At 33.4% G+C, this 12,563-nt stretch overlaps 1 protein-coding gene across 1 annotated transcript; it reads right to left on the bottom strand.

Annotated features, from left to right (window-relative positions):
* Positions 1-4,319: 4,319 nt before the first annotated feature.
* LOC150038910 (putative CCR4-associated factor 1 homolog 8) lies at positions 4,320-5,171 on the bottom strand. Its single transcript, XM_090314990.1, has one exon. The coding sequence runs from the start codon at positions 5,169-5,171 to the stop codon at positions 4,320-4,322; it is 852 nt and encodes a 283-aa protein (XP_090171116.1).
* Between the last annotated feature and the right edge of the window lie 7,392 nt (positions 5,172-12,563).

A 12,563-nucleotide genomic window follows, 5' to 3' on the forward strand; every position in this document is an offset into this window, starting at 1 on the left:
CATGCGACGAGAGCTAGTGAGCTGGTTATGGAGGTCTAGGCAGTCATAGGCTTCTCGGCAATATCGCAAATACACCGCATACGTCCTAGAGTTAGGTTCACGTGTGTGTAGCATGATTGCATGGTTTGCGTTGACTAAGGTTTCCCTTCCAGTCACTCTTAAGAGTTGCAATGAAATCATCTCCACATTTTATCTATTTTCCCATACATTTATTTCATGTTAAGTGTTGTCGTATCTCTACCTCTCATGTATATTCTCATTGCATTGTCTGTTAGATAGGAGTAGGAGTAGGATTAACTTAGCAACCTCCCTTCCATTCTTTTATTTAAATTGTCGCATGCACATTACCGCATACATATACCTACAAGTCCCTGTGTTCGACTTCGGATTACTCGAGAAACTTGTGTTCGCGTTATACTTGGCGTGAGCGCAAGAAAACTTATGACAGGACGCATGGTCATCGCATACATCCGTTAATGCATTATCATTCTAAAGTATAACAATCGACGCATAACTATCAACGCATATCTTAGGAACATGCATCGCATACTACGTCCGAGGGATTTTAGTTGTTGAATAATTTGACTTTTAGTATCCCGTCATCAAGTTCTTGGTGCCATTGTCGGGGACTTGGCAGCTAAATGTTTGTTAAGTTTTATGTCTCTGTGAGCAAACTTTTTATCTTGGGAGTATTGTACCTTGTGCAACCAGGTTGCAAACAATATTGAAGTGTAGGCAATGCGCTGATAGCCAATGTTGACCCCAAGGTAGAAAAGCAATCAGCCGAAAAAGAGCTGAAGACAATTCTAAGCTCATGGTGGCCAACATGCGCCCAACAATTGCCGGAAGTTCAATTGGTTAAGGCATGATCCTTGAACGAAGCAATTGAGAACCATCTCCTACATGGAAGACTCTTTGCAGTGACAACACTCCTATTTTTCTAAGGACGTCTTCTACTCTATCTTTACTTTGCATTCTTAGTATAGGTTATTTTTATTTTCATTGTTATTTTGGATTTATGGCTGCTTCCTTGGTTGTGGTACGTTTGCTCTTGTAGTTCCAACAATAAATCTCCTCGGTTTGTAGTTCAATGGAAGAATTCCTTTCATCCTCTAATACATGGCTTCGATCGTGTGGATTCCAACGCATGATCGCATGCGTTGTTTCACCTAAGGTCTTTTCTTGTTATCTTGTATGCCTTATCCTTTTGAAATTCTTTCTTTCCCGATCGCGTTGTTTTGCGATGTTTCTATGATGGCACGTATAGTTCATCGCATCTTCTAACTAATCAACCCAAGGCATTCTTTACTTTTATTAGCTTCTTCAAATTTTGAAAGTCTTAAGTTTTATTTTGTGCAAACCTTTGTTCAAACATTTATTACCGCATTCTCATAATTTTGTTTTTAGCTTTGCGGTGAGAACGCTGCCCCTCTAAGTTTGAGGGTGGCAGCGGGCTAGGAGAATTGCATTCATTGCATTGCGATCATTTGAAAAAAAAAAAAAAAAGTCAAGCGAGCTTTTGAGAATAATAATTTCACACCCCCTTCCAAGCCTTAGCCCCCAAGACCTGGGATGGAGAGTGAGGGTACACCAGTAGTATTCTAAGACAATATTTCACTTTAATGTTTTCCCCCTTATCTATTAAATATGTCAACATGTTTACAATACTCTATCTAACTTTCATACACATAGTTCAATTTCCTATATTTTTTATTACATGATCCGAGTTGTGCCTTAAGAATTTTCCAAGTCTTGGTATGTTGGTGGTTAATAGACTCCTTCCTGAATGCTCCGCTTTGCTACCTGGGGGGGGGGGGGATATAAGAAAATATTTGGAAGAGTTTGAGCTACTAAGCCCAATGAGTGGTTCTTTTAGAATAATAATCACTTTGCAAAACATATTTTTGGGAAATCAATCACATAATCACAATTCCAGTATAATTTATGCATGATCATGTGTACATTCATTCAATTATCAACCTCCAATTCCATGCTATACGTGACATGCTCATATCATGGATACATTATCAATCACAACTTTTTATTAAAACTTTCCTATAACTCACTTTTCCCGCCAATGTACACATCGACAATTCTTTTCCTGCTAGTCATGCTTAGGTAACTTGACTATATTTCCCGCTGACCAAGGCCAACTATATTTTCCCGCCAAGCACCTTTTATTAAGCATGCTAATTTATGTAATTTGGGTATAATCTCAGTTTCCATAGCAATTTCACAAACAATATCATGGTAACAACATAACATCATAAGCATGCATTTGGCACTTACATATGCATTTATCCACATATCAATTCATAAAACTAAGTAAACACTCACCATTAACAAGTTTTTCCACTAAAATCACCTTGAGAATTCCTCCATATCAATGGAAATTCCTCAATTAATAATTGTTATATCAATAAATAATGTAAAACTAGCCAAAATACTATTATATAATGAAAACACCAGCTTACCCTACTCCAATTTAGCCAAAATACCAAAATTAGCCTCTTTAGGGTTTATTTGGACCGTGGTAGGCAGCTAGCCATTGGGCAGTAGGCAGGGTGGGCATGTTGTGCCGCACAGAGGACTAGTGCGTTTGGGCGTGCATTGCGTTGGGCGTGCGCTGGGCGTGATGCATCGTACGAGGAAGGCAGTTGCATTAGGCTGGCACACGGGATGCGTCGAGCGAGGCGCGCGCGAACGGACGAACGGACGAACGCAGTGCTGCGTGCGCGCAGGGTGTGTCTAGCTATGCGTCCAGCTGACTCAATGCCTCACCAATGCAACCTTTGTTTTTTTTGATCTCCAATCAACTTGGCAGCCTAATAACTCAAACGTAACTCTCTAAATATGCTCTCGACACACAATTTAAGTGATAGTATGAATAAATTCCTCTTGCCCAACCCCTCTATTTATAGCCATTTCAAACTCACCCCATGGTGACAACTCAACTCCCATTTGTCTCACTTTGGAGCTGCCAACACTCAGCCTACCAAGCCTAGCCTTGGTTGTTCTCATTTCAGCTTGCCAACCAAAATCTCCTTTTTTTTTGCATGAAATCTCCTTCACCCACCTCCTGCTTGGGGTGATAAGACTTCAATTGCATGAAATCTCCTTTAGCCACCTCCTACTAGAATTTTACGTGATCCTCCTTTCGCCGCCTAAATTACTTAAATACTTCACATATTTCTCTACTTAAGTTGTTTAAGACTTATGCTTGTATACCATTAGCATCCTCCCTTGAAGTTCTCCATTAATTAGCCTTACCATTTATCCTTAACGTATAGCAACTCACCTTTCCTTCATCAAAGTCCCACTTAGCCAATGCATCAGTTGGCCATCACCAACACATAGGGTCGCCGCTCACCCTCGACGCATGGCTTGCTAGGTGTGCTTGCTTGGCCTACTAAGCATGGACGCATGATGTTGACCATCGACGCATAGTGTGCTGCCTAGGCGCTTGCACGCTTGGCCGCATAGGCACTCTCAACCGCGTGGGCATGCCTCGCCGCATGGGCGTGCCTGCAGCGCTTCGACACATAGGATAGCTTGCCCGCTTGCCCATTTGACGCATAGGCAGGGCGCTTAGCATACACCATCAACTCATGGGCTACGCGCTCGGCATACACCATCGACGCATGGGTTGCGCGCTCGGCATACACCATCGATGCATGGCCTGTGCGCTTGGCTTCAACACATGGCTTGCGTACCTTGCATGCTCACTTCGATGCATGCTTGCTACCCGTGTTCGCATGGCTCATGTATGCCTTTGTGTTGGTTGTATGCAACCCTTAGTGGTCGGGATGAAATAAAAAGTAGAGAAATAAATGGATGAGATTAAAAGATTAAAAGATATAGCTAAATTAAAATCATAGCATGTTTCTATTTCCAAAGTTATCAATAGAAACAATTTATTGCTTATGACTTTATAAATATAAATTTTATAATATGTTGCTAATTGGAAGACTATCATAAGTAGCACCTTGAACACATTCATTCATTTTATTGCTTATAACTCTTTGATACTAATTTGTTAGGACATTACCTAATAAAGAACACAAGAAAGTAGAAGAACGCTACAAAAAACTAGCCCGAAATACTCAAGAACACAAAAAAAAAAAATAGATAATAGAAAGAACACTTATCAAATATAGAAATATATTACAATATACCAATAGTATTTCAGAGGAATACAATCTCTCAAATTCTCATAGATATACCCAAACATCCCAACTTTACGTTGACACAGCTAACTACATCATTTACCCTTATCTAACCATTTTACAAATATGTTCCATCAATGAAACATCCCAATCCTAAACAATGGCATGACCATAAAACAAACTATGAGTAAAGCATGCCCAATGTTGGTAATATGGATTGAACCAAGGGATCTTATGTCCCCGAATTCTATAATACAAACCATATAAGAATCCATCGAGATTTTCCGACAAAAACTCGTGCATCTTCTTCATTTTCGCATATGCAGAAGCTATCAACAAACTATCAAAACTAGCAAGATGATGGGTAGGAATGTCATTCACAATATTGAGTAACTTAGCAAGTTTTTTGAGTCCAAGTTCGCCATTTAGTAAGTATTCGCAATTGCGAATCATGTACTTTAGGTCACTGACCGTACCAAGGAAATATCGAGCTATGATGGCGAACTCCACTACAGACTCCGACATAGATTTAATCACCATTAGCTTCAACAAATAAGCAACGTCATAGATACCATGAAATGTGACCCATTTGACGATTCGATTGCTACAAAGAATTGGTAGAAATGCGAGTCGAAATTCGGCTGATCGGATTCCTTCTTCTCTTTGTTTCTTGAAATCTAACCCTTTGTTCTTCAAGAATTGGAACGATGTAGGATTAGAGAGATCTGTTTGTTCGTCAAAATCAGAAAAAGTGAACTCCCATGTCATGCCAACATTTCCATTCTCGCCGACTAGAGTAAGGCCCAATTGAAGAATCTTCAAATGGTTTAAGTTGAACTTCAAATCTTGGTAGAGATGTTCCTCAGGAGCACCTCTCGGGGTGGATCGAATAAAGCCAGGAAACTCGGTGTCAATGACGATTACTGGAAATCTAGAAAGATAAACATTAAGAATGGCTAATTCTTGATAGAGATTATGAGACCAAACTTGTCGAACCAAATCCATGATTCCAAGGTTTTGTTATGATGGTGATGGAAGAATAATGATTAATTGCTTTCACTTTGGAAACCAACTATGAGATATGGGTGAGTTTTCCGAAATATTTAAAGGTGAAAATTTGGGATAGCAAATTCTAAAAGGAAGAGGAATGAGTTCCTACCTTTCTAATCAATTTAACAATATATTAAATAATACTTAAATAAAATTATTTTTTTTTTCAAAATTCTATCAAAATAACAAAAAAATAAAAATAAAAATTGTTTGTCAATTATCTCTAAATAAATAGAAAAAATGGTGTCGAAGGATGCAATAAAATGGAGAAGAATAATAATATTAGAAAACCACTCTTTATTAATAAAACCTCACTGAAATTATATATATATATATATATATATATATTAAATTGAAGATCCATCTTGTTGTAATATTTAAATCTTAACTTTTAAATATGATGAAATCTCCACATTTTAATTAGAGAAAATTACTTTTTTTAGTCTATAAATTTTTAAGAATATGTGCGATTGATCTCTATAGGTCGAACCTATTTTTTAAAATTGAGGGATTAAATTGGTTAAATTAAAACTATAGGGACCAATTGCACCTATTTTTAAAAATTTAGGGACTAAAAAGTTTTTTTTTTCCTTTTAATTATATCTTTTATACATTGAAGTTTTTATAAGGTTGTATTTAAATGAAAATTGTATTAGAAATGATAGATTTAATATAGAAAATTTTGAAGTTTTGTTTGGTCGATAATAAAATTTTTTAAAAAATGTTAAAACTGAATTAAATTAAAAAAAAAAAAAGAGTTCTATGATCCATTATATATTCTAGCAAAATCTAAAAGGAAGAGGATAACAATATATTAAATAATACTTAAAAAAAATATTATTTTTCCAAGATTCTAGCAAATTCTAAAAGGAAGAGGATAACAATATATTAAATAATACTTAAAAAAATAACAAAAACAAAATTGTTTGTCATTTTTCTCTAAATAAATAGAAAAAATAGTGTAAAACGGTGCAATAAAAGGGTAAAGAATAATAATATTAGAAAACCTCTTTATTAATAAAACCTCACTATATATATATAATTATACACGTATTAAATTGAAGACTTGTGTTGTTATAATATTTAAATCTTAACCTTTAAAAATGATGAAATCTACACATTTTAATGAGAGAAAAATACATTTTTAAAATTGTGTGATTGATCCCTATAGGTTGAATCTACTTTTTAAAATTGAGAGACTAAATTAGCTTAATTAAAACTATAGGGACCAATTGCACTAATTTTTAAAAATTCAGAGACTAAAAAGGTATTTGTTTCCTTTTAAATATATCTTTTACACATTGAATATTATTGGTTTTAGCTATAGTAAGTGTTTTATAATATTTTATTTAGATGAAAATTGTATTAGAAATGATCCATTTAATATAGAAAATTTGAACTTTTATTTGGTTGATAATTAATTTTTTAAATAATGTTAAAACTGAATTAAATTTTTAAAAAGATCTACGATCCAACAATATTTTTGGGGACTTCAAGCGGTGACATACAACAGTTCTCTGTATGGTGTCGGCTTTGAACAACAGTAGCAGTAGTAGGCGGCAAGTGAAAAACTAAGAAAAGGTAAGAATATTGAAAGAGAATAAAAGACGATAATGAACAATGAAGTGCTAGTTTTAATCCAGGTCTTCATTTTGAAACATGAAAAATCAAAGATTTGAAATCTCAAGGCAATGGAATCATCACAATTTGATAATAGTGAGTTATGAACTCAAGTGAATGAAGCTGCAAAAGATTGAGTAATTATAATTGGAAGCGATATTTTGAAGCCTCAACCAATTTGGACATCTCTACAAATCACAAAATACAAGATAAGTTTTATTTGGATATATCTCAAGCTATTGCTTCATTGAAGCACTTGAAGAATGTACAAAGAGAACATCTAATGCAAAAGATTCTGAAAGCAATGCTTGGAGATTTGTTTTGTTGTCTTTATATTTTTCTAAGACAGTGGTTTCTGCAAATGTCTCAAATAAAGTCTTAGAATATTTTCCTTATCTGGAAATATCCGGACATTTTGTTCGATTTTTTTTTATTAAAGTACAATCTTTCTTTTCCAAATGGGGATTTGTTTTATAGTGATGTGGTTGTTTTTAGTTGGGATATTTTAATTTTTTTTAATGTAACAATATAAAATTTAAAAAATATTGTAATAGAGGTAAAATATGGTGTGCTAAATACGTGCTAACATGGTTGAGATGTTCGGTGCACCTACTGAATCCTTATTACCGATGGTTTTATTTTTTTGTTTTACTATATCTACAAAACTAAATTGTGGAATTGATGATTGTGTTCAATACCAATCAGAGTAGTCTTAATTGCATGATTACATGGTAGTATTTTATTTAAGAAAAATTATCAAATTCTTCTGTATTTATCAATGATTTGAATAAAATTTATGGAATTAAAATAGAATTTAAGAAAAATTATCAAATTTTATTTTTCTATTTTGCTATATTTGCAAAACTAAATTGTGGAATTGATGATCGTGTTCAATACGAATTAGAGTAGTCTCAATTGCCAAATTATCTTGACCCACTCCTTTGGTCGAGATGAAACAAAAAGTAGAGAAATAAATGGATGGGATTAAAAGATTAAAGGTATAGCCAAATTACAATCCTAGCATGTTTCTATTTTCAAAGTTATTAACTGAAATATTATACTACTTATGACTTTATAAATATAAATTTTATAATATGTTACTATTGGAAGACTATCATCAGTAGCACCTTGTACAAATTCATTCATTATATTGCTTATAACTCTTTGATAATAATTTGTTAGGATATTACCTAACAAAGAACACAAGAAAATAAAAAAAATGCTAAAAAAATAGCCAGAAATACTCAAGAATACAAAAAAAAAAAAAAATGGAAAACAAAAAGAACACTTATCAAAGAACCCATCGAGATTTTTCGATGAAAACTCGTACATCTTCTTCATCTTCGCATATGTAGAAACTATCAACAAACTATCAAAACCAGCAAGATGATGGGTGGTAATGTAATTCACAATATTGAGTAACTTAGCAAATTTTTTAAGTCCAAGTTTGCCATTTAGTAAGTATCTGCTATTGTGAATAATGTACTTTAGGTCGTTGATCGTACCAAGGAAACGTCGATCTACGATGGTGAACTCCACTACAGACTCCGGCATGAATTTGATCACCATTAGCTTCAACAAATAAGCAACGTCATAAATACCATGAAATGTGACCCATTTGACGATTCAATTGCTACAAAAAATTGGTAAAAATGCGAGTTGAAATTCAGCTGATCGGATTTCTTTGTTTCTTGAAATCAAACCCTTTATTCTTCAAGAATTGGATCGATGTAGGATTGGAGAGATCCGTTTCTTCGTCAAAATCATAAAAAGTGAACTCCCATGTTATGCCAACATTTCCATTCTCGTCGGTTAGAGTAAGGCCCAATGGAAGATTCTTCAAATGGTTTACGTTGAACTTCAAATCTAGATAGAGATGTTCATCAAGAGCACCTCTCGGGGTGGATCGGATCAAGCCAGGGAACTCGATGTCAATGACGATCGCTGAAAAATCTGGAAAGATAGACATTGAGAATGGTCAATTCTTGGTAAAGATTATGAGACCAAACTTATCGGACCAAGTCCATGATTCTAAGGTTTTGTTATGATGACGATGGAAAAGTAACGACTACTGTCTTTAACTTTGGAAACTAGGAAGAGGAAAGAATCCCTACCTCTATAATTAATGTAACAATATATTAAAATACTTAAATAAAATTACTATTTTTCCAAAATTCTCTGTGTGTGTTATTATTTTTCCAAAATTCGTGTGCGTGTGTGTGTGCATGTGTGTTATAAATGATCTATTTAATATAGAAAATTTTGAAGTTTTTTTTGGTTGATAATAAATTTTAAAATTGAATTAAATGTAGGAAAAAATCTCCGACCTAACAATATTTTTGGGAACTACGAACACGTCAACTTTCTAAATGGAATCGGATTTGAACAACAGTAGCAATAATAGGCAGCAAGTGGAAAACTTGGAGCTGAAAATGGTAGCAAACGACACCTTCAAGCAACCAAACTCCCACCAACCATGGTGTTTTCTCTAGCATCCACTCACAAATTCTAATTTTCTTTCTTTATAAGAACAAAAATATGTGAAACTTTACACTCTAGGCTTGGAGACAGCAACAACAATGAACAATTCACCATCCACACTAACTTCCCTTCCCTTCCATTAAAAATTATTCACTTACAATTAAAATTAGTCAATAAGAAATTGAACAAAAAAAGGGAAACAATTAAAAGTAGCCACCTCACATTTAACTAACCAAATTTAAAGTCCAAAATATGAAAACCACCTTGAGTTGGACTAAAGATACATGCCAAAGCCCACCACATAAGATAAGTAAGTTAACTCAACTAAGTACATGAGGATGAAAACCAGGAAACTGATTAGATACAACGACGATCTAACCAACACTCTCGATTAGGCGAGTCACAAGAAGGGAATATCTCCGATTGACGAAAAGCCAAGTTTGTGTGTCTATGCTCCTCGAGAAAATGATGAGTACGACACAAATTTTTTATGCAATGCTGCTAAATTGTGGTGGATGTGCGCCAAGAACCTTATTATATCTTCAAAAAAGAAGGTTTAGATAAATATTTCAGGTATGGCCAGAGATCCATGAATGATCTTGGAGAAGCCAAGTTCAATATAGTTATGCTAGAGTGATAAAATTGGTACGCATCAACGCACACGACTAATACACAGTTAGTCCACAAGACCAAACTTAGAAGTGAGGGCTAATATTGAGGAATGGATTTTGGCCCAACATAATAAAACCAAAAAGTCAAGATAAAATAAGATAAATGAAGGTAATATTGAGATAATATAAAATACGATGAAATAAGATAAGATAAGATTTAATCTAGCTTGTTTGAGATTATGAAAAGTCATATCCTAATCCTAGGAGAGTTAAATCTCATATCTTAATCCTAGTAAGATTAAGATAAAACCCCTATAAATAGACCATTATGGCTCCGTATGAGGTAACATATAACTTTTGATTTCTTTTCTATTCTATAATTGTATTACTGGCTTAGGCATCAAAACCATTTTCTTTGTTTTACAGGTCCTCTCTTTCCCAAATTACAAATTTACCATTGATGTCATGAAGATCAAATGCTTTTACGTTTGGCCAAAATATGACATCAACAAATTATAATAAATAAAAGTTTAATTTAAAATATATAATAATTACATACACATTTAACAAGTGTGTACAGTGATTTAAAAGGAACGTTAAGAATAATCCAATAATTGAGAAAATTAAACCAAACATAATTTTTTTAAAAAAATGCAAAGATTTGAAAACTAGAATGAAAATCCACCCTCCGATAATTGAGAAAATTAAACCAGAATATAAACTAAAAATGGAAAGAATTGAAAACTAGGATGAAAATTTTCTGTTGGAATAAATTTGAAATGAATTAGAACTCATGATGTAAAATTTAATTTAAAAAAAAAAAAAAATTGGTAACATTTAGTACACATTAATTGCATAAATATTCTTTCATCCACAAGTATTATTAAGGAGCAATGATTTTGAAAATTTCTACCAATTTTTCTTTAAGAAAAACACAATAATAATAAAACATAGAAAAATAAAAACCTTGAAACTTCCAAATTTGTAAAGTTGGGTTTATTTGACATGGTTTTTGTTTAAATAATGGTAGTAGTGTTTAAAGGAGTGGAGAAGAAAAAAACTTCCAATGAGAATCTTTCTTTAAATGGTTTTACTATGAACTTCGAATCATGGTAGAGATGTTCCTCTAGAGCCCCTCTTTAGATGCATCTAATAAAGTTAGGGAACTCGGTATCTACGACGATAATTGGAAATATGGAAAGACAACTATTAAAAATGTATCCAATTCGAGGTTTAGAAAACAATGACCGGAAGGTTGGATGAGAAATATTATAGAAACGTGACCTTAGGTCTATCTGAATTATGTTTTAAAATAATTTTAAAAAATGATTTTAACCTAGATTTCCATGCAATAATGAATTTATCAATTTTAATTTATAATTTCATTAAGTTATAACCATTATAAACAAATGAAACAAATTAAAACATACATGGCATGTTTTGACATATATTACTAAATTATAACATTTATAAATTATCTAAGGTAGTGTCATGCTACATGCAATTTCATTTCATTACTAACATATATAACATTTATATAATTAGTTAATGAAACAAATTATACCATACCACCATGCATGTATAGCACTATATATTATAAAAATTATAATATAAATGATGCATGAGTAAGCTATTTACGCATGCATGCATATATTATAACATTAATACTATATGATGAATAAGCGTGCTATAAAATTAAATCGTGCATCTAAAATTGTAATATTTATAATATGATGCATGAAATTAAATGCATAACTTATGGTGAGATTTTATACTATATGGCATACATTATGACATATAATAATAAAATTAAATCATACATCACATGTATAATATAAAAAGCAATTAATTTATTGGGATTGGACACCTATTAAAAAAATATCTATTACAAGATAATTTTCCACCCAGTTTGAAACAGGTGAACTGGACCTTGAATTACTCGAACCAGACCAAGAACTATTCCAGATGAATCCAAATAGCTCGAACCGGAGAACGCACGAATCGAACCGGACCAGCGGACCATGAACCGTGCGTGAACCGAAGTTGAACTGCGTGAAAACTCCATCTTGGAGCATCGATGTCAGGCTCTAGGGTCGTAACGCTACGAAGTTTTCTTTCATTCGCCACACCGCAGCGTCGCAATGCTACTGTATAACGACCCACTATATAGTTTTGAACAACTTTGAAACTCCATAGAAAACGTCTTGAATTCTTCAGAAATTGGTTGGGAACAACATGAACGACTAAACAAACAAAAGAAATCCATCAACATTGTAAAATTATTCCAAAATTTTGGGGAAAAATTGGGCCATAAACGCCACTTTGATACCAATTGAAGGATCCAATTAAGGGTCTTTGAGCGGAAGTGGATCATCTCAATTTTCTCAAATTTTACAGAACGTAAAATTTTACAGTAAACAGAATAAATTTATGTATTTAACAAATATAATACATCATGCTTGTAAAAAGAAAGGAGAAAAAAGAAAGGTTTAGGACCCTTACTTTTGAATAATAGTTTTCAATGGATTCCCTCGAACTAATAAACACCACCACGAATGGCTACCTCGGTATTCACTAGATGAAAATCTAGGAGAAGTTGGGCTTTGGCTATTTTGGTGAGGGAATGGATTTTAGT

This window comes from Benincasa hispida, chromosome 1 (assembly GCF_027475165.1).
Source record: "Benincasa hispida cultivar pf3 chromosome 1, pf3_genome.v1.1, whole genome shotgun sequence".
In the NCBI taxonomy this organism is placed as follows: Eukaryota; Viridiplantae; Streptophyta; class Magnoliopsida; order Cucurbitales; family Cucurbitaceae; genus Benincasa; species Benincasa hispida.

What these genes read in the sequence shown, in the direction of transcription:
- LOC150038910 (XM_090314990.1), bottom strand. Translation starts at nt 5,171, where the DNA reads ATGGATTTGGTTCGACAAGTTTGGTCTCATAATCTCTATCAAGAATTA.